We start from the raw sequence: 24,131 nt of genomic DNA, 5'->3' as shown, positions 1-24,131 counted from the left end.
TGCCACAACCCGCTTGCCATTAACAACAACTTGAGCGTATGTTTGTTTTGCATACGTCTCATACGCCTTGAGATCAAATGATTCAACTGAGATTGTGAGCTCCGTGCTATCCCCATTTAAAATTATCGACATTCTATTCTTTATAAATACATCCTTTGTTCCTTTGACCTTTATCTTGGCTGCCCCTTGGTCCCCGAAGAGCAGCGTGTCATCGCTAATCAGTACCTGTTTCTGAGAGGTTTTTGAGAGGATGTTCAAGTTAGGTTGATTTTGAAATATTGTTAGTCAGAAGGGCAAACAAATACGATTTTATGTTTTAAATTACTTACTTTGGATTTTCCAATATAGATGGTTGTTTTGTTTTTAAAATGGTGCAAAATTATCTTAAAATACATGTCTTAAGTTATGTGTATATGGCTGATGCTTTTAAAAAAAATTCTAGCACTTCTTAAAAAAATGTGTTGGAATATTTCATGTTCGCAATCTTGATTTTGATGTTAACAAAACTTGTTATTGTGTTTCTAACATATTTACTCAAGTGTGAAGTTGCAAACACAAGAAGCAAGCTGAAACTGAATTCTGCACAAACTGAATTTCTGGCAAGCTTTGGTGTTTTGAAGATATCTCTCAACTGGATGATTCAAATGACAATCCGCCAATTGGACTGATCAGAAAACTCAATTTGGAACAAGTTGTATTTCACGTCAGTTGGGCAAAATCGGATGTTATCATGGTCGAACTGATCGCTCAATTACCGAACTGATCACACGAAAACAAGCAATCAGTTGTGTTTGAGCAGCTGCCGTATTTTGGTCATATCTCTCAGCTCGGTTAACGAAACGAAGCGATTAAGTATGCGTTAGAAAGATAAGACAAAGATCTACAAATCATTCTCAGAAGTCGAAGTCTGAATCGAAGCTTACGATGCTGATAAATGACGATGAATCTACTGGTTCTGCACAAACTGAAATCAGCTAGACTGATTTCAGCACACCTGCTGAAACTGAACCAACTCAACTAACTGCTGACCAACTGAACTGAACCAGCTGCTGACCAACTGAAACTGAACCAGTCCAATTGAATGATCAGAGTTGACCAGTTGACCAGTCGGGAAAATGCCCAGCAAGCTGAATTTGACCGTTGCAATCTCGGAAACAGTACAGAAACTTTTCAAACGGTCATATTCTTGTGTCTAACGTATATATCAGTGTTGGAGCCTATAAATACAACATATTGAAGATCAAACAAGAGCTTTTGAAGAGGATTCAAAGCATGGGCAGTTAGCATGAAGAAATCAGCTAGTTGAGAGCACAAGCTCTTGTGTGAGGATACATTTGAGATGTCCACTGTAACTGATATATTCCTCACACACGATCACTCACACATATACAGAGAGTTGAAGTTCAAAGATTAGTTGAGTGAGTCTTGCACAAAGACGTAAAACTTGTGTATGTAGTCTTTGCATATGAGACATTAAACAATATGCTGATTGTGAGGTGCTGCCTACAATCGTGAGTGCTAGGAGTTCAGTTTAGGCAGTGGAGTAAGTCCTAGCCGAATGGGTTTGTACAAGGTGTTGTATAAATCAAAGTCTTCTAGTGAATCCTTCCCAAGGGGAAGAAGGGGTGACGTAGGAGTGTTTGAAATCTCCGAACATCCATAAACAAATTTGTGTCTATTTGTTTATTGCATTTACTTATCATTTCCATAGTTTTAAAGATGCATTATTGAAGCATTTTATGTCTTCTTCAAATACCAAAATATTGTATACCAAGTGTTTGATAAAATGCTTCAACTGAATATTTTAACTCATTGAACATGCATATATTTTAAATGGTTTACAAAAAATTTATTCGGTTTCTACGAAGGATTATTTCGAGTATTTTCCGCTTAGTTTGAACACCAAACTCGATTTAATTCATCGGTGTTCAATATTTCAAGAACCAAGCTATTGTAGCTCAACGATGATCCCCCTAACCGATCCTAAAAAAACGAGTAGTAGACGTTTTAGTTAGTATCAGAGCAATGTTCCTACAAAAGTTTGTGCCACCGCCAGTTCCGGAAAGATCAGTCGTCAAGCCTCAAATCTGTAAGTTTAAATTTTTTTAATGTTATCACATGTATGTTTACATGGTTTATATGATAAAGCTAGATGTTTAAACAAATTTTGAAGTTAAATGATATTTATGTTTAAGTTTGCATGATAAATGATTTTTATGAATAAACCTGCATGGTCGCAATTTTTATCACGCTAAAGAATTCATGTTTTTTTTTTCAACTGTAGATTTTATATTTTTTTATCAGATTTTGTCTTGATTGCAGATTTTGTACGAGTTGTTCTTCGTCATTTTCTGGCATTTTCCCATCAAATAACATGTGCTTTTGACCTTGTGTAGCTTGTGCTAAAACCTTAAGACACATTATTATTGGTCACCGATTAACGGATGTCCTTTTTTATACTTTATTAATTATAGTATATTGTTACACTTAACCAAAATCCTGACTCCGTTCCTTTGTTATGTGTATTTTTAAAAAAAATATTGATATCAAGATTGGTGTATGTTTTAAAAAATATTTTTTATTGATATCAAGATTAGAGTCTCTACCAACACATCATTAGACCTGGCCACTGGCAGGGCTCCGTCCAGGTTCGAGTCGGAAAAATCACGACCCACAACCAGCCCGGTTGTGGCCCGTTACAGTCCAGATCATGGAACTGGCGGTTCAGTCTGGGTCCGGTTAACCATCAGTTTTGGGTCGATTCGACTTTTTTTTAAAAAATATTATTTAAATAAATATTTAAAATACAAAAAATAAGGCTTGCACTTATATAGTATAATATATAAGATACCTACGTAACCTCTTTTGATGTTGAGGAATCAAAGCCCACGTAGTTTACCTTTACATACGTACCTTTAGGAGTGACTTTGCTTAACCACTCGCATTTCCTCTCATCTTTGTTCCGGATGTTCCTTCAGTTTCATCTTGGTCTTCTTTATTAATTTTAATATGTTGTCTTCAACTTTCAGCTCTTGACCAATCATTGAGCAAATATTGGGCTTCAAAATTTTTCGGCCTTAAGTTAAAACGTCTCACATCCAATGTATTTTCCCGGATACTAAAAACGTATTCCATTGCAACAGTTGAAATGGGACAAGCTAGAATTTCTTTTGTCATCATACACAAAGTTGGATATACTTTTGTTTTTTGCGACAACTATCGTAATATGCCGAAAGTTTCCTCATTTGCAACATTAAAATAAAAAGTAGTGGTAAAATAATTCTCAAGCTATTGATTGGAACTTGAGAATTTTCGTCGACGTTTCATCTGTTCCCTTAATAAAAGTCGTGGTTTAGTAAGTTTAGAAGTGATATTACAAGTGATAGTGGATCGTGGTTCATGTGGAATGATTTGTCCATAATATTTAGGGTTATATTTATTATAAATATAATATATGTAAATTTTAATATTAAATAAAATCAATGAGATATATGGATAATTGATCACTATATCATTAAAATTTTTTAAAATTTCATACAGAATAGTTCATACGTTTCATCGATTTGAAAATAAATAAATATCACGAGTTTGAACATTTTGATGCAAAATATACGTAAAAAATATTTATATTCAAAAGACGATAATAACAATTCATATGTTGAATTCCAACGAGTTTGAGGTTTTTATATTTAATAAATTTTAGTTCGATGATATTATGATATTGTTTGGAAAATCATTTGACTATTTGTTTAGTTCTTTTACGTTTAATAAATTTTAGTTCGATGATATTATGATATTTTTTGGAAAATCATTTGACTATTTGTTTAGTTCTTTTACGTTGAAGCTTATCAATATTTCACATGAGAATATATCGCGGCTTCTAAAAAATATTGTTTTTTTAATTATCAAAGCATATATCATGTAAGGTAACAAATTGAGTTTGACAGATTTATTTAAGCTTTGGAATCTATTGTCTTTCACGATTCACGTACAAAATATTTCGGTGTCATGTTGTTGTAATATCATAAATGTTTAATATATTAGCTCAATATATTTATGACACACACAACATGTGTGCTTCGGTGGCTAATATAATATAAAGGTGAACCGACGTTATCCAACGGATGCTTGTAAGGACGTAAATAGGGGAACCGTTACTATCCGAGGGAATATTCCGTTGTTTCGGGAAATATTATGGTCAAATCAAAATTACTCCTTCCCGTTGGAAAGTTGTTCTCTTAGTTTGGCACAATCAACTAACAGCTCCTCGGCTTCTCCAGCTAAGTAAATTAAACATATTTTACAAATATAAATTATAAAACTTGAAGGTTTTTCCAATTCTAAAATTGATAGCATAAATCGACTTACATATATATATATATATATATATATATATATATATGTTCGATATCATATCAAAACTTTAATAAAAATCGGATGACATATATCATATTAAGACAAATTTTGATTGATCAGAAGACAAAACTCTGTGAAGGCTAATTTGTAGGAAAAATTTTGCCCAGATATATTTATTACATTGAATTGATATAAAAGTCATGATTTGTTTTTGGATGATAAGAATGTTGTGGCGCAAAAGAGAATACATATTATGCATTATCGTAATTATATATATATATATATATATAAAATAATCATATTCGACGATTTTCTGAAATCAAATTTCGAATTATTTACCCAAGTAATATATTGTCTTTCAAAATACGATCCGTGAGACCGTTTCACACAAGTTTTTGCCATGATTTTATCATTTTTTGTCCATGAGACGGATTATTCCGATCCATAATTATCATTAAAGGTAATATTTTTTTTATAAATTGAATCGGATCAAAAATTTATCTCATAAAATTAACTTAAAAACAATCTCACATTAATTTTTGTGAATAACATAATATGCTTCAGAATTAAGTGAAAATTGTCCGAATCCACATTTATTTTATTTATTTAGAATAATGAGCTTCGTCCAAGGTGCAGAAAGAGTCAACCGAGCCACGCCGACTCAAGGCACCCGATTCCAGCTCAACCCATTTCTCTCTCAACTATTCAATCTCTCTCACCGATTTACATCCCAATTGGATTTAATATGACTGATATCAGGAAAGGGAATCTGTCGGTGCGTCGCAAATCTACCTGTCTGCAGAGGAGTGCACCCGCTTCTATACAGATCGCTCGGGCGATGGAGTAGAACATGGTCATACCTCTCTTGAACATTGATTTGAAAATAAATAAATATCACGAGTTTGAACTTTTTGATGCAAAGTATACACAATAAATATTTATATTCAAAAGACGATAATAACAATTCATATGTCGAATTCCAACGAGTTGGAACAAACTGTTTAGGCCTTATACCATTTATGATGCAAATTTTGCCTCATTATTTCATAACTTGGGGAGATGTCTATAGATAATGAATTGCGGTCATAGTTGGTTGAACATGTGATTCTAAATATTTAGTTCGTCTTGAACCCACAAATTTAAAATATGATATGTGCACCTAATATAAAAAAAATTTACCACCTAGTTATTTGTTACATATTTGAATAAGATTACTAATATTAAAAGTATTTGCACTAGTATTATGAAAAGAAATTGAAAAAAACTTGAGAAGTTATAACATATTCTTCTAAAAAAAAGTATAATTTGAGAAATATTTTGTGTCGTATATTTTCCGTTATAACATCTATATTGGATACGCTGTGTATGGCTGACTTTAAGCAAGTTTCCATTTCAGCTATAAAATATCTTCATTTGGTATCTTACGCTGGAGACAATAAAAATATATGACTCTTTTTAAATTTAATTAAATAAAAGGGATTTTGACTTCTTTAAATCAAAGAAAGGGAGTTGACTGTTGTTAGTTAGGTGAGTTCATTTATTAAGTTAAGTGAGATCATTTATTAGTTCATTAATTAATTAGTTATTTATATTTTATTTTTTTAAAAATATTTTTTTATTGATATCGGCGATTTCATGTTTCATTTATATATTCTTCCCAGCAAAATAATCGATTCAGGTTTAAGTTATTTTTGTGTTCCTGACGTAAAAAATCATTTGAATTAAATGTAATTTGTTTGAATTTAAAGGCTATCGATTGATTTTACTAATATGTAATGTGTTTGAGTTGAATTTTTAATTTTGGGTCGAGGGGATGGTGAGTGGGTGGAGTGGACAAGATTGTTCTTTAAATTTTAAGTTTGGGTCGAGTGGGTGGTAAATTGTTGGGTCGAGTGGGTCGAGTGGTGGTGTTTGGGGTTTGGTTTAGGGTTTAGGGTTTGGGTCGAGTTTGGGTCGAGTGGTAGAGAGATTTTGAATTTTGATCATTTCATAATACATAAGTCATTCTATATATGATTAGAACGTAAATATATATAAAAAATTTATTTGTGTAAACATTTTAATATGAGTTATATATTATAATTTAAGTGTGTTGGTTAAAATTTCATAACAATATTAGACGAATGTATCTCTTATCGGGTTGAATTTATGCTCGACTAAAATTCTTAACAAATTTTTAATTCCAATAAAATTTTTAACAAATTTCATAATAATAGAACCTAAAAAACTCATAACATGTAAGACTCGATTCAAATTAAACTACTCTACCCAAAAATTGAGTATATTGTGTGGCGCGACCCACTCAACCCAATTTTGGGTTGAGTGGGTCGTGCCACACATATATTGTGTGGCGCCACCCACTCAACACAATTTTGGGTTGAGTGGGTTGCGCCTATATGTGTGGCGCAACCCACTCAACCCAAAATGCAACCCACTCAACACAATTTTGGGTTGAGTGGGTTGCGTCTATATGTGTGGATTGTGTGGCGCAACTCACTCAACCCAATTTTGGGTTGAGTGGGTCGAGTCAAAGAGCTACAATTTGTGTGATTAGAAACAATAATCCTAATACAATTCAAATCACAACTTGCTTTCATTTTTTATGATGTTATATAATTGATCAATTCATGAATCATTCTCTAAATATATTTTTTGTATGAGATCGTTATTAGATTGAATGTAGTAAAAAAATATCACATAAATTAACTAAAAATCAATGTAAAATATCATATAAATGTTTTAATCCAACTATCATATAAATGTTTTAATCCAACGACCATAATTTATCACAAATACAACAACAACAATAATGCCTAGATTCTTCAATCTTCTGATCGTTCAATTGATAGGCATTTTCCCTAAACATGGTATAACTTGATGTCGCTAAACAGTAAACTTCACATTCACCGCTGCAATGAAAAAACAAACATAAATTATACATTGATATACATTAAACAATAATGAAATAATAATTTTTTAAGAAAATTAACCTGATTTTTTTAGTAAAAAAATTATTTGGCCTAGTTATTGGGTCGTGCTCTTCTTGGGTCAGCACGACCCAAGCACAACCCAATTGGGTTTGGGTCGTGCTCTTGGGGAAGAGCTTTCCCGAGAGCAGCAGCTAAGCTGCTGCTCACGGTCGAGCTCTTCCTCTTCACGAAGAGCTCGACCCAGGGCTCGACCCAAATCTAACTTCGATAACAAATTCAAATTTCAAAATAAATTTCTTATTAATACGTGATTTTCTCGTTGGATTTCTTGCAGATGAATATTTTTTAGACTCATCGTTAATTCTTAGCAAAAAACCAGAACAATGATGCAAGATGGAAGATGGTTTGAGTGTGCAGCAACAGCAGATGAGGAAAAAAAAAATCTTGGGTTGAGATGAGAAAGAGTGGGTCGCGGAAAAAGGATGGGATTATAAATTATTTTTATTTAATTAAATTATAAATTAAATTATATTATATAAAAAAATAAAATAAATATTTAAATATTCTAATCACAAAATTAGTTTTTAAACAAATTTAAAATAAAGGATAAAAAAGTAAAATTACATTCAATCCCTTTTTCTTAATAAATACATCACTCCCGTTTTCCTCATTTTCCCTCTTACGCTGTGTTTGGTATCTACCTGAAGATGGAAATGGGGGAGACTGTTGAGCTTCCGATAATTGACCTCGCTTGTTCCGACTGCAACGACTCCGCTCGTTCCATTCGAAAGGTCTTTAATTCCAGTGCGTTTCAACTATTTTTTTTTTTTTGATTGCTGCGAGTTTGGGTGAGATTCAAATTACATCAAGTTCTTAGCTATGCAACTGATGTGATATAGCACTTTCCGGAGCTCTCCAATTGATCTTGATATACAGTAAGTTCTTAGCTGTGCAACAGAATAAGATTCTTGTCACATGGAAAGTTGAAACTTGGGAAAAGCCCCATCAACTAAGAGCATGAGTATTTTTTTTTTCAAAATATTATGTTTTTTTTTATATGAACCCGCTCACAAGTGATGAAACCTGAAACAAATAAATGGAATGGAACCCGAAGACCCATAGGTTTGCATTGAAAATCTCGACCATTACCTAAGAGCTAAGAACCTTGGTATGGTTGCAGGCGCCACAATTTGTGTTGAAAATCTCAATTTAGAATGAAACGGAAAACTAGAAAAAAAAAAGCATAAAAGAAGCATGTGCTACTGTATTTTTCTCTTGAAAAAAGAATATGAAAATCATAAAGTGGTTAGAGACCTATTGACTATACTATAGATGCTAGATTTTCGTGTTTGCCACTTGAATTTTTATTAATACCTTCTCATGCCATGAATGCTGATACAGGCATGCACGGAGTACGGTTTCTTTTACCTTATAAATCACGGTGTCGAGGAATCCTTGTTGCAGAAAGTGCTCGAAGGAAACAAAATGTTTTTTTCCCTTTGCCTTGAAGAGAAGATGAAACTGGCTCGCAAGAACTATAGAGGTTACACGCCACTCTACGCTGAAAAGCTGGACTCTTCTTCTGCCAGTTCAAGAGGTTTTGATGCTTATGAATCTACTATCTTATGTTTGTTTTAATGGACCCTAAAGAGAGGTGAAGCCATGGAGTCTTGTGCTATCAGGATTACATTTGTTTTTGTGCTTTTCATGTGCGATACCTCATCCATAAAACTTCTCTTGATACCTGTTATACATGCTATAACACCCACTCATACTTTTTTTTGAGAAAATCCTTCAATTTACTTCCAAGTACAGCCAACTAAGATTGAGCAGGATGGTGTTCCAAATAAAATGAGTATGAGATCAATTGAAGAAAACCATGAAAATCTAAACAATTCATTTGGATAGTAAATACATATGTTTTATGCAATTGATTTTTGTTGTTGTGTTAGGTGCTGTTACTCTGGGGATGTATTTTAAAATGGTAATCACAAGTGGTGTTTTCATTTGATATTTTGGTGCTTCTGCAAGTTAGAGAAGGTGCTAGGGACTTTGATACCTTTTGTGTAGAATGATATGACAGTGGACAGTTTTATTAAGCTCTGGACTGACTCTCTATGTAGCGCCCTTACCCGAGCCACTACTAAACAGAATAATAAACATGCAACATTAAACTTAATAACAACAATTAAACAGTGGAAACCAAATACTTAATCATCTTACTACCCAAACGAAAACAGAACAATAACATCAGTCTTATACGTTCATACAACCATAACGAAAACATAATTCCGAACGAGAAAACGATAAATCACATAAAACCTCCACTGGATCACCACCGAAAACCCAACTGCTGTAGCCACTGCCCTGGCCGTCCGAACCGTCCAACCTAAGACCTGCCCCGTGGAATGGGGTGCCCAAGATGAAAACAAGGACGTGAACGATACGAGAATGTATGAGTATACAAACTGATATGATGCATGCGAAATGCAATATGCTCGGATATCAAGGATCAAGTCAAAATCTCATGCTCAGTCTAGAGGCGCCTGAATGTATAGTCTCTGATCTGCCCTAGACATGTTTTGGCTCCTACACTCATCATCAAGACGTGAACCTACAATGTTCAGGTCATCAGAGCCCGCGGGTCCCCTCAGACACCGTAGCTCTCGATGCCCCATCGTCCACAATACAGAATAGGGCGGAGCGGTCCCAACAAACGAGGTATATCTCAAAAGATATCAGGCTCAACATGATATGTCATGCATAATATGTCAAAGCAGTAAGACATGTATCATGTAACAGATAAATATACAACATATAAGTGTGTGTACTACGCTTGGATATCTCAGTCAGTATATCACGTACCTCACTAAAACAATCTGACTGAAAGCTCTGAACCTAGACAATGCCAACATAATGAAATCAAAAAGCAGATCAAACATGCTACAAGTTCTCCCTAATGATCCTTAAATCACTATTTAAGGCTTTAGGATTATACCTGCGTCCATCGCCAGCCCGCTGATGATGTCTTGATCTCAGTTCACCGACCCTCCTCGAGTCGACACTAGCTCCGAAACTTCCCGACAACAAAGTGTCCTAGAAACTGGCTAGACAACTAAGGTATAAGACTAGAAATCTCTCTGAAGGATGCGGTGTAGGAAACAAAAGAAATCATCTTCCATTTATAGGCTTCATCCGGACTATTTCAGAAAATCCGAATCAATTTTATCTACCACGTGTCAGAATCTCATTTGTCTAGTTGGATTTCAAGGACTCGGGTCATTACATCCTCCTCTCCTTACAAAGATTTCGTCCTCGAAGTCAGAACTGAAGTACAATACAACTGAATAAAATACAACTCATGATTACAAAGTTACAACTCAAAACAAATGTGGATACTCTGAGCGCATACGACTCTCTAACTCCCAAGTCGCTTCTACAGTACCTCGGCGTTGCCATTGCACTAGAACAAGTGGAATGTTGGGGCTAATTTTCCCTTGAGTCCAAATCTCATCACCCAGCGGAATGGTGAAACTTTAAGGAAAAATTTTTTCCTTGACTGAAACTGTAGAGGTCTACGTTTGGTATTCGCGTAACTAGATTGACGATCTTGTGCAGTTTTAATTGAAACTGAACGAAACGTTGATAACAATCTACAGTCGCTCTATACATAGTCAATAGGTCGATTCTCATAATACAATCAAAATCTTCCATAGCCAATATCATCAAATTGGCTGACAAGTATTTTCCCTCAAACTCTAACAAACAGTCTACTACAAGTCGCTTAGCTAAAACCTCTTGTCCAATCGGTGTAGACACCGACAACAAAACATCTAATGACACGTAGGGTAGTTTATGCTTCTTAACAAACATTGATTCTATGAATGAATGGGATGCCCCGGTGTCAATTAATACATAAGCAGGAATACCACATAAAAGAAAATTACCTGCAATGACTCTCTTGTTTGCTCCTCAGTTTGTTCTTCGTTTAGGGCAAACACTTGCCCCTGAACTCCTGGGCGTTGCTGAGATCCTTGTAATATTTCACCATGACGAGAACCTTGAGCAGCAAAACTTTCTGTTGCACAGTGGCCTTAGACTGTTTTCCACTGTAAGACCCTGTCATAGAACCTCCGCCTCCACTCTGATTCTCCAAATTAGGGCAATCCCTCTTCATATGACCAAAACCGCCACAATTGAAACAAGCACATGTTACTCTTCGAAAATTCTCTGCCTGGTGATTGCCTCCACAGTGGCCACATTGCAGCTTTTTCCTACCAAAGTTGTGCACCCCTCCAGAACCGGAAGAAGAAGAAGATATAGACTTCTTGAAAGACTGACCCCTTGGTCCCAACGAACTATAACTTTTGCTAGCTTGCATAGCCTTCCTCCAAGCAATACTGATCTTGGCTTGACGACAACGATTCACTAATCCTTCGTACGAAGTAGGATCGTCACAAACAGAAACCCGATAAAAAATCTCCTGGTTCAAACCATTCAAAAAGTGAGAATATTTTGCTGCAGAATTCTCACTGATGTAAGGAGCGTACGACAACAGATCCGTAAAATGCTTTTGATAATCCTCAATGCTCGAATCTTCTTGCTTAATGGTCAACATTGCCATCTCCTTCGCCTAGCAAAGAGCTAGCGGAAAGTGATGATTGATGAAGGCCTGATGGAAATGTTCCCAACGAATCCGCCCATGCTGCTGAACCAGAATGGCAGAAACAGGTTTCCACCATTTCCGAGCTTTTCCTTGGTTCATGAAATTGGCTACCTCCATCTTCTCATCCTCGTCATAGTGCAGCACTCGAAAACACTTCTCCATGATATCGATCCAAGCTTCAGCAACATCTGCATTCTCATCTCTGGTCAACGGTGGAGGTCCAATCTTCATGAAATCCATAATGTTGACACGGTTCCTACGTATCCTTTCAGCATGATCTCGGTGACGCCTTCCGTCACGATCTCTACGACGATGTTCTCGGCCAGCCTCATCGTCACCATAACGACCATGTCTCACACTTCCTTTGGTCTTGTTTTAAAAAATTTGAATATGCTCTCTTCTCTCTCCATCGTTCAAACTACCGGGTTCTTCCTTTTTTCATCCAAAATCCCCAACCACTGATTCTTGCCGACCGAAATCTTTATCCTTCTCCGGCGACGGCCGTCGGCCGTCGCCATCACTTTTTTCAAATTCCTCAGTTCATCCCTCGAAAATGCCGTACAAACCTTCCTTTAACGTGATAAATTGGTGACCTCCGTCGTTATTTTCCGACCAACTTTCAACATTTCTGCCCATCCTCGCTGCTGCAGCGTCTTTTTTCTCCGACCAAACCTTCAACCTAAAATCATCACTTCAGACATCGTCTTCATCAGATATGTCAACAAGGGAATTTCGCAAGCATCTGTATAATGAAGCAGTTGAGGAGGTCAGGATAGAGCAAAAATTATTTCTGATTTCAATGGGACAAAGGGGTGAATCTATCTGTGTAACAGAAAGAACCCGGAATGCGAGCTATAGACTGGAAGTGGATCGTCAAATTGCTTACTGGCTGAGGAAAATTATGTGGGGCTACATTACCAATCCTAAATCTTATATAAATTTCTACAGAATGCGAAGTGGGGAAGTGGTTGTATCCGTGCAAAAGTTTGTTAATCGTCGAGGAAGCTACATTGAAGTGTCGAAATTTATGAGATCCAATAAGAGACAGCGAATTATAATCCCAGGTGGAAGATATGCAGAAGGCTGGAAATGCTTGGTTTTTTTCGTAGACAAAATTCTGCATAGCAGATTATTAAAAGGAGAATTCCCTTTGGAAAGGAAACAGCAACCTACGCAAGCAGTGTTTAGTGGTAAGATTGTCACAAAACCCACAAGGAATGGGGACATTGATGCACATACAGATTTTCGACATTGTCTGAGCAAACAGTGGAACAAAGCATTGATTGTCACGAAGGAGTGTGTTAACATCTCGTGGGATATGGTTAAAACAGTCATTGGCAAGGCGGTCAAGAAGAAGATTGAACTTTTCCCGTTCAAGGCACATAAAGCAATGTGGTGGCCAAATAATGAAGAGGAGTACGAATTCTACCTGAAAATTAATCGATGCTTCTTCGAAAAGAGAATTAGTTTGAGTTTTGAGCAATGGAGAAGTGACATCAACTTGGGAGAGGAAGTCTTCGAATGCTGCAACAGTTGGATCAGAATTGTGGGATTACCATGGGATATGTGGACGACAGACATGCTTCAAAGAGTAGGAGACAGATGCGGAGGGTTGGTAGACATTAGCCAAGACACGATTCTCCTTAAGGATTTATCAGCTGCTAAAATCAAAGTGGTGGGTTTAGAAGGGGGATTCATTAACAGTTCGATGGAAATACAGACACCAAGTGGCCCTCTAAATGTTCGCATTTACGTAGACTCGGTTAATATATCAGCATATCAAGTCTATGAAAAAAGATCCTATGCACAGGTAGTGGTCGATGGTGCTCGAGTGGTAGCAGGATGGGGTAGGGTGAAGAGACCAATTGATGAACACACTGAAAATTCTATAACAGCATACAAAGCTAAGGAGCCAGTGGCTACAGCAGTACAACAACAGACACAAACTGATGGGGAAGGGGCTAAACAAACATCCTCTGAGATAGAGTCAGTAGGGGGGGAAGATGTAGCTCCAAAGCTCAATGAAAGGAAGTTCAGCAATACCCGGATTATTCAGGGGATGGAAGTCTTTGTGGGCAAACAACATCTACGTGGATGCAAAACGAATAGGATTGGGACTAAGGGGTCTCAAGGATTGGGGCCAAATCAGTTGCAAAGGGGCAAACAGATTCAGATTCTCAAGAGGGTCAGTCCTAAAGGGGTGGGGGACTTCGACAAGGGGATAGTACAATCGATGAACAGACATGAACTCAAGTCTTTACAGCGTAAAGATTCGATTGAGGAAACAACCGCACAACAACAGAAATTTGCGGTTGTCTACTCACGGAGAAGATCAAGGACAAACAATGTTTGGTCAAATACACAAGACGAGGATGTAACAAACATTAACACACAGTGGCTGGACAGAAGACCAATGGATAGAGTACAGGATGACACGGGGGAGGACAAAGATTTTAACGAGAACAATGATATTGACTCTCAAGAAGATACTGATTACAGCGACATGGATACTCATATTTCCGCAAGCTCGGACGAGACGACACACACAAGCTTGGGATTGGAGGACTTAGGTACTCTCTTTGTTTCACCTTCGGATAAGGTACTCCGGAATAATTCCCATTCATTTAATCTTTCTTCCACTCCGTCTTTATCTTTTCCTAAACTTTTCGATCATCATAATTCTGGGGAGGGGAGGGTTTTTCAGCTGGGGGATGTTACAGTGATCGGTGATAGGTCGGGTAAGTCTGGGATCAAGATTCACGAACAAAATTCGGATTGTGAAGGGAAGAGGATATCATCTGAATATCATAGTGGTAACGGATGCATGGAGATGATGGGAGTACATAGGGTTGAATTGGGGGTCGTGTTGAAAAAGAAAGAACACAGTGCAAGGGGAGACAAGGTGTTTTTATGAAGATCATTTCTTGGAATATAAGAGGAGGAGGAACATCATCCAGGAGGGGTTTCATTCACGATATGCTACGGAAGGAGAAACCTGATTTAGTAGTTCTACAAGAAACAAAAAAAGAAGTGGTTGACAGAAGCTTTATAGCCTCAGTGTGGAAATCAAGGTTTGTTGAATGGGTTTTTTTACCATCTATCGGTAGATCAGGGGGCATTTTGGTAATGTGGGATCCAAGAGTGGTGTCCATCAACGAGAATATGATTGGAGAATTTACAGTTTCTGTTCGTATTGAAAATGTCAACGAACAAGAAAGCTGGTGGTTTACTGCAGTCTACGGGCCTTGCAATGCTTCATTGCGAAATAATTTTTGGGATGAATTGGCTGGTTTGAGAGTCTTGTGTGGGGATAGATGGTGTTTAGGCGGGGATTTTAATGTTGTGAGAAACGTGACTGAGAAAATGAATAGCCATTCCAACACAATAAGTATGGCTTGTTTTGATATGTTGATTCAGGAATTGGATTTGTGCGATCCTCCGTTACTTAATGCGAAATTTACATGGTCTAATTTGAGAACAACACCAATCTGCAGCAGATTAGACAGATTCTTGTTTTTGGGAGGATGGGCGGAATTATTTCCGCATCACAGGCAATCGGTGCTGCCTCGCATTACATCAGACCACTTCCCAATTGTGTTGGACACACAGAAATGTAAATGGGGGCCCTGTCCTTTCAGATTTGAGAACACGTGGCTGCAACATAAGAATTTTAAGAATATGTTTTCAGGTTGGTGGAATAGATCACATCTTCAAGGCTGGGAGGGTTATAAATTCATGAAAAAATTGAGGTTCATTAAGAATGACATTAAATTATGGAATGAGGAGGAGTTTGGGAAGGTTGAGTTGAGGGAGGGAGAATTAAAAAACCGAATTGTTAGATTGGACGAAATGGAAAGTGAAGGGAGGGGAAATGCATCATGGCCGGCTGAAAAGAAAGAAATAAAAGTTGAGTTGGAAGAGTTGATGTGTAGACGAAAAAGGATGTTATTTCAAAAAGCGAAAACAAAATGGTTCAAGGAAGGAGATCAAAATACAAAATTCTTCCACTCCTTGCTTAATCACAGAAAAAGCAGAGCAATGATTACTAAACTGGAAAGTGATGATGGTTCGGTGGTAGAGGATGAGGATGAAATTGTCAAAACAATTCTTGATTATTTCCAGCAACTGTACAGTAAACGAGATGGGAGGAGCTTCGGGATTGAAGGAGTGGATTGGAGACCTATTGATGATGACATGAGGGTCGAGCTTGAGAAACCGTTCATGGAAGAAGAAGTTAAGAAGGCGGTTTTTGAATGTGATAGATGCAAAGCGCCAGGGCCCGATGGTTACACTATGGCTCTTTATCAGGATTGTTGGGATATTGTCAAAGGTGATTTGATGAAAGTTTTGGTGGAATTTTACGAAGGGGGAATCATAAATGGTTTGACTAATGAAACGTATATTTGTTTGATCCCAAAGAAAAACGATTCATTAAAGGTAAAAGATTTTAGACCAATTAGTCTCATCACGAGTTTATATAAGATAATTGCAAAAGTGTTGGCTACAAGAATGAAAAAGGTTTTGTCTCATACATTATCGGAATCTCAAAATGCATTTATAGAGGGGAGACAAATTTTGGATTGTTGCTTGATTGCGAATGAGGCGGTGGAGGATGGTAAAAAATCGAATAAAAATGGTTGGGTATTGAAGATTGACTTTGAGAAAGCATATGACAATGTCGATTGGAACTTTTTGGATTTCGTATTAGAAAAAAAGGGCTTTGGGACAAGATGGAGAGGTTGGATGAGAGGATGTGTATCTAATGTATCGTTCTCCATCATGATCAATGGGAGACCAAGAGGGAAATTTAAGTCATATAGGGGGATTAGACAGGGAGATCCCTTATCACCTTTTCTTTTCAACATGGTAGTGGATGTGTTGGGCAGTTTGATTGATAAAGCAAAAGAGACAAATTTAATCAGCGGGATTGAGGTGGGACGAGAAAAGGTGGAAGTGTCACATATACAATTTGCGGATGATACCTTGTTTTTTGTTAAAACTGAGGAACACATTAGCTTTTTGGTGCAAGTGGTGAAGCTATTCTGTGACATGTCAGGTTTAAGGATCAATTGGGAAAAGAGTGCTTTATTGGGATTAAACCAAGATGAAGAACTTGAGATCGACATAGCACACACGTTTGGTTGTCGTAGGGAACAATGGCCGATGAAATACTTGGGAGTTCCTCTAGGGGGCAATCCACTTAAAGCATCTTTTTGGGAACCTATTACGGTTAAATTAAGCCGGAAATTAGCGACCTGGAAAAAGGCTTTCTTGTCCAAGGGAGGGAGATTAACTTTGATCGCTGCGGTACTAAGTGCTTTGCCAATTTATTTCTTGTCTCTCTTCAAAGTACCAAAAGGAGTGGCAGCGGGATGGGAGAAAACAATGCGTGATTTTTTGTGGGATGGACATGAGGGCGAAACACATTGCCATATGGTTGGATGGAAGAAGGTTAGTAGACCGAAAGAGCGTGGTGGGTTAGGTGTAGGGAATATCTGCTTGAGAAACATTGCATTATTGGGAAAATGGTGGTGGAGGTTTAGTGTTGAAAATGACACGTTGTGGAGTAGAATAATCAGGAGTAAGTATGGCCTACAAGAAAATGGTTGGGACGCGGGATTGGCGAAAAATGTAACTTTCAGATGTCCGTGGAAATTCATCTCTAGAGCTTACCCGATTTATCACCGATTTGTGCGACTAGAGGTTCGAGGGGGAAATAAAATTAGATTTTGGGAAGACATTTGGTGGGGGGAATCATCTTTCCGTCACTTGTTTCCTTCATTATATCTCATCTCACAGGGTCGTAACTTAACCATATCTCATTTCGTCTCTTTTAACTCATCTACTGCTCTTTCATGGAATCTACATTTTCGTAGATCACTTCGAGATGAAGAGATCAATCAATTGTCTGTGTTCCTAGGTATTTTGGACAGGGTAATTATGGTGGAAGGGGTTGATGATTTCAGGGTATGGGAGGAGGATCCATCGGGGAAGTTTTCGGTCAAATCTTTCTTCAATTCACTCTTCAATGTTAATAATTCTACACCACAATTCAGCTTCTTCGATATCATTTGGAAAACACCTATTCCAACAAAAATTCAGATCTTCTCTTGGACGGCAATACTTGGAAAATTACCAACATCCGAGGTGATTCAAACGAGATGGCCTACTTGTGCTCTTTCTCCAAACTGGTGTGTGTTGTGTCGTAAGGATGCGGAAACACAAGATCATTTGCTTGTTCATTGCAATTTCAGTAGTGCACTATGGGCCAGGGCTTTGGAAGAATTGAGACTGGTTTGGGTTACTCCGAAAACATCAAAGGACTTGTTTGCTACAGACCTTGGACAGTTGCTTGGCAAAAAAGGAAAAATCTTTTGGAGAGTGGTGATGCACGGAATATGTTGGGCGATATGGCTAGAGAGAAATAGAAGAATCTTTCAAGAGATTGAACAAAATGAAGAAGATTGCTGGGAGAATATCAAGATCAATATAGCTAACTGGATTCGATCAGTCAAAGACTTCAACGGTTTATCGATTTCTGATTTATTAAGAGATTGGTCTTACATCTATTGTTAGACGTTGTGGTTTCTTTTCATTAGTAGTGGATTTCTAGTCCACTGACTGTAACGGACATTAACATATATTAATAATAAATATCTGTTTCCTATCAAAAAAAAAAATAGAACAATAAAATCAGTCTTATACATTAATACAACCATAACGAAAACATAATTCTGAACGAGAAAACGATAAAACACATAAAACCTCCACTGGATTACCGATTACCACCGAAAACCCAACTGCTCTGGCCACTGCCCTGGCCGTCCGAACCGTCCAACATAATACCTGCCCCGTGGAATGGGGTGCCCAAGATGAAAACAAGGACATGAACGATAATCGCCCAATACGAGAATGTACGGGTATACAAACTGATATGATGCATGCGAAATGCAATATGCTCGAATATCAAGGATCAAGTCAAGAATCTCATGCTCAGTCTAGAGGCGCCTGAGTGTGTAGTCTCTGATCTGCCCTAGGCATGTTTTGGCTCCCACACTCATCATCAAGACGTGGACCTACAATGTCCAGGTCATCAGAGCCCACGGGTCTCGTCGGACATTGTAACTCTCGATGCCCCATCGTCCACAATACAAAATAGGGCTGAGCGGCCCCAACAAATGAGGTGTATCTCAAAAGATATCAGGCTCAACATGATATGTCATGCATAATATGTCAAAGCAGTAAGACATGTATCATGCAACAAATAAATATGCAGCATATAAGTGTGTATATTACGCTTGGCTATCTTAGTCAGTACATCACGTACCTCACTAAAACAATCTGACAGAAAGCTCTGAACCTAGACAATACTAACATAATGAAATCACTATCAAACCAGATCAAACATGCTACAAGTTCTCCCTAATGATCCTTAGATCACTATTTAAGGCTTTAGGATTATACCGGCGTCCGTCGTCAGCCCGCTGATGATGTCTCGATCTTAGTTCACCAACCCCTCATCGAGTCGACACTAGATCCGAAACTTCCCCACACCAAAGTGCCCTAGAAACTGGCTAGAAAACTAAGGTATAAGACTAGAACTCTCTTTGAAGGATGCAATTTAGGAAACAAAAGAAATCATCTTCCATTTATAGGCTTCATCTGCACTATTTCAGAAAATCCGAATCAATTTTATCTGCCACGTGTCAGAATCTCATTTGTCTAATTGGATTTCTTGAGATAATGTAATCTAAAGTAGATCGGGTTATCCCTGTTTAAATTTGGTGAATCCCAACAGCTTGATCCCGAATTAACAATTCTTTAATAATACTTAATTGACAACTCTTTAATCATCTCTTAATTAATACTTCATTCAAAACAAGAATTCGAGTTATTACACTCTACTACTCTATACTCCTATAATTGTGCAGGTGACTCGAAAGAAAGTTTCTACATTGGGCCTCTTGAAGATATGCCATCTCATGGGAACCTGAACCAGTGGCCATCAGATGGTATTTGCCATTTTTTTGTCCATCATCTCTGTTTTTCTTGAAATTCAATCATTTAAACCTTTATCCCCTTAACTAAATAATCCATTTATGGCTTTATTTGAAAGACCCACTGTTTACTGTCTTTTCCTTGTATGCATTTTCCGGTTTCACCAAATTCCAATTAGTTTTGTTGTTTACTTCCGCAATGGGGGATGATATAGAACCAGTTATGACCATAATTGTTTTTTGGGATCTCCAGAGGTTTTGCCAGGCTGGAGGTCTATCATGGAAGACTATTATGTACGGGTCCTGTAAGTGTTGTCCCATCATTATTATTATATAATTGATCTTCATACTTGAGAACAACATGTCTTCAATTTTGAAATGGACATGAACATGTTCTGCATTGTGTAGCTTGCTGCCCAATTATTAGTTTATCACGCAGCATTAGATGCAACTGTAATAATTTTTGCATGAAAAGAAGATTTTATGTATATTTGCTTTGTATAACTGTATTCCAAGACATGGTTCTTGAATTTAATTGCGGTGTTGTCAACTCTCATGAGCTGGAGATGCATGTAAAGTGCTGGCTATTTCATATATTAACTTTTCTGATCTGACTTTAGATGCAGCATTGGTAATTTTTTTATGGGGCATACTAGATTTCATTGACATGGCTCTTTCTGGATTTGAGTTAGGAATGCTGGGAAAAGGCTTCTCAAATTATTTGCTATGGCACTGAACTTAGATAAAAACTTCTTCTATGATGTGGGGGCATTTAATCCGCCAAATGGTATTCTTCGCTTGATACGTTATCCAGGTTTGATATAAGAATTCCTTATATGATTTTGGGCAGAACTTTTACGTAGCATTGCTTTGAAAACTTATTGCTTTGAATAGCAGATGAAGTAAGTTGCCCTAATGTTATTAATTTTCCAGGGCGACTAAATATGAAGCAGTTTCTTTATTCTTTACTATCTGGTTGACAGGCGAGTTAGGATCATCCGATGAAGAAATATATGGTGCTTCTGCTCATTCAGATTATGGCATGATAACTCTTTTGGCAGCAGATGGCATACGTGGACTCCAGGAATGTTTGACTTGCTCATTTAATTTTGCTGCTGTTACTTTTTGTGCAGTAGTGGATGTTCAATGTGTTAACTAGCTAATTTGATGCTGGCAGATTTGCAAAGAAAAATTCAAGGAGCCTCGAGTGTGGGAAAATGTGCATCATGTCCCCGGGTTGGTTCACTGTTCTAGCTTTTTTTTATTGATTAATAACACCTTCATGCATGCAATTCTTCTGTGGCATACTTATCTAACTTTTCATAATAGAAAATATTGGATCATAAGTGATATCTAACTTTTCATGATATCATTGTTTTAGCTTAGCTCAATAGAAAGAAAACCCTTTTCCTTATCCTCTCAAATAAAAATAGTCAAAAAGGGTATGAAATGACTAGAAAGATTGTTAGAACCAAATTTTGTCAGAAAGGAGTTCGTTTTTATTTTACTCCAACGAAGTAAGCTAAACGAAACTATTGCACATGATGATTTTGACACTTGAATCCCTAATAAATTGACATCAAAACACTTTAATGCTAGATGGAAATTGTTGTTGTTTTGATTATTATGAGAAAACATGGTATTAGTTTCTTTATATTTTGCAACTGTAGAGTAAAAACTTCATAGTACTTGGTTATTGTTTCGAAATTTGAACTGCAGGACTTTCATTGTTAACATTGGTGACATGATGGAGAGGTGGACAAATTGTCTATTTCGGTAGTTATTCTCTTAAACTTCTTCATCAGATGACATTCATTAATTTCCATTGTATATTTGGTCTAGCAGTTTTCATACTTACCTATCAAAAAGACCTCTTTCCATTGTTCTTTCTCTGCGCTGCCATATCGTGCAGGTCGACCTTGCATCGAGTAATGCCAACTGGTCAAGAGCGATATTCGGTATTTAGTTTTTCAACCGTCATCTTTGATTTATATGATTTACATATCGCAAATTTTATTTCTAGACTTGAGTCGGTAATCGGTTGAAGGTGGTTTTATTTACCTTTCAAAGATCCCATCAGATAACCATTACCTTCTATAATGACTGCCCATCAGCGGTCAGTAGCATACTTTGCACCATCATTTGTCAGTAATTTTTTTGGGGATTCCAACTGCACTTGTTTTTCGTATTCTTATGTTATCTTTCTCTCAAAACAAATTTATCTATTAACTTTTATATTGGATTAGGTGGCTTTCTTTTTTGAACCAAATCCCGATTGTGTGGTGGAATGCTTAAAGAGTTGCTGCAATGAATCAGCTCCTCCAAGGTATAGACAAGCATACGAAGTATCCTTGGCTGCTCAATAATGAAAAAGTAGTAGCCAAAACCAGGTGTTCATATTTAGCTTGTTTTTATCACCCCCCGCCTCTCTCTTTGGCTGGATCATTTTTTTCACTAACCTGACTCACTGGCCATAACTCGACCCAAAACCGAGATCTAAGTTTTTAATTTTCCACAGCTAGTCTAATTTCGAGTTTATTTGTATAAATCATTTGCTTTCATATGTTTAATTTTTCATCCAAGTATTTTTTTGTATTTGTTTGCTTTAGAAATTACTTGAAAAGGATGTCCACACCTGCTTTGATTCCTTGTTCTTTTAGGCCATTTGAAAGTTTGCCTTTGAAAATTCCCATGAATGAGCTATAATAAGAAACCTGGGGATGAGTCTTTTTCATGCTAATTAACTGACTTCTAACTTTTAAACTTTGCTGAAGAGCATAGCTTATGAGTGCAATACGGATCCTTGTCTCTGACCAACACTAGAACATTCACTATAAGAAGTGTCGAAAATAATGTAATGAGCATATGCTCTGAAGGGGCTGAGAGGTTATTTTCTATTGAAACACATGTGTGCATTAGGCATCAATTGAACCCAAAACTATAGTGTATCTGCTTGACATGTATGTTGTTACGTCTACGTTTCCACAGTTGCATGCATCATATATAACTTGAAACCGACACTTGAGCGCGAAAAAAACAACAGCTCGCCTCAAAGCAAATTATGTGGTCTCATTACTTACGTTGTAGGATTGTCCAGGCAAGATTTTATGTTCCCATGGGACTTGAAGACTAAGGTAACATTTTCTCGATCTACAGATTTCCTCCTATTCGCGCTGGCGACTACCTGGAGGAGCGTTTTAAGGTTACATATGGGTCATAAGACTCATCTTTGATTGATCCCGTCGCATTTGGGGGCTTCTGGCATAATGTTTCCTTCCAGAGTATCAATATTTCCATTGTATATTTTGGAAGGTATTGAAAAATCTGTAGTAATCGTGTTTGATAATGTGTTTATGAATGCAAATTCAACGTTCGTTTTCTTAGAAAATATGTTTGTGTTCATGTTTTTAAAGTTGATAGTATTTATGTGTTAGTTTGTGACTTACCTATTACGCACGGCAGTGACTGTTGATTCTCACGTTCTACTCCGGCGATAGAGTAGAACGTGGCCATACCTCTCTTGAACATTGATTTGAAAATAAATAAATATCACGAGTTTGAACATTTTGATGCAAAATATATATAGTAAATATTATATTCAAAAGACGATAATAACAATTGATATGTTGAATTCCAACGAGTTGGAACGTATCATGCAAACTGTTTAGGCCTTATACCATTTATGATGCAAATTTTGCCTCATTATTTCATAACTTGGGGATAACTTGGGGATATGTCTATAAATAATGAATTGCGGTCATAATTGGTTGAATATGTGATCTAAATATTTTAGTTCGTCTTGAACCCACAAATTTAAAATATGATATGTGCACCTAACATAAAAAATTTACCACTTGTTACATATTTGAATAAGGTTACTAATACTAAAAGTATTTGTACTAGCATTATGAAAAGAAATTGAAAAACCTTGAAAAGTGATAACATATTCTTCTAAAAAAAATTATAATTTGAGAAATATTTTTTGTCATATATTTTCCGTTATAACATCTATATGCAAGCAAATTTTTAAAATTTTACAAAAACTATCAATCCAATGATATTTAATACTTATTTATGAACAATTTCATCAATGATCGCTCTAAATATTCGAACACAAGGAAATTTTATTATTTAAATCTTAAATTTCTTTAATTAATTTTTTTTGTTCAATGAATAATTTTT

General features: G+C 36.7%; 1 protein-coding gene across 2 annotated transcripts; it reads left to right on the top strand.

The window, feature by feature from the left end:
• The first annotated feature begins 5,708 nt into the window (after positions 1-5,708).
• LOC140813517 (azadirone synthase LFS-like) lies at positions 5,709-23,351 on the top strand. Of its 2 annotated transcripts, XM_073172024.1 has the most exons (12): positions 5,709-5,785; positions 7,974-8,077; positions 8,688-8,883; positions 19,884-19,964; positions 20,203-20,254; positions 20,642-20,763; positions 20,933-21,034; positions 21,128-21,185; positions 21,669-21,725; positions 21,862-21,907; positions 22,196-22,275; positions 23,106-23,351. In XM_073172024.1, exons 1-12 carry the CDS (start codon positions 5,722-5,724, stop codon positions 23,167-23,169), a joined length of 1,026 nt encoding a protein of 341 aa, XP_073028125.1. In that variant the 5' UTR covers positions 5,709-5,721; the 3' UTR covers positions 23,170-23,351. The 2 variants fall into 2 exon arrangements, 1 of the variants encoding a protein (XP_073028125.1); XR_012113969.1 differs by having other exon boundaries at positions 20,165-20,254; positions 20,638-20,763; positions 20,933-21,185; positions 23,037-23,176.
• Positions 23,352-24,131: the final 780 nt, after the last annotated feature.

This window comes from Primulina eburnea, chromosome 15 (genome assembly GCF_022965805.1).
Source record: "Primulina eburnea isolate SZY01 chromosome 15, ASM2296580v1, whole genome shotgun sequence".
Taxonomy (NCBI): Eukaryota; Viridiplantae; Streptophyta; class Magnoliopsida; order Lamiales; family Gesneriaceae; genus Primulina; species Primulina eburnea.
This window is presented reverse-complemented; position numbering and strand designations above follow the sequence as displayed.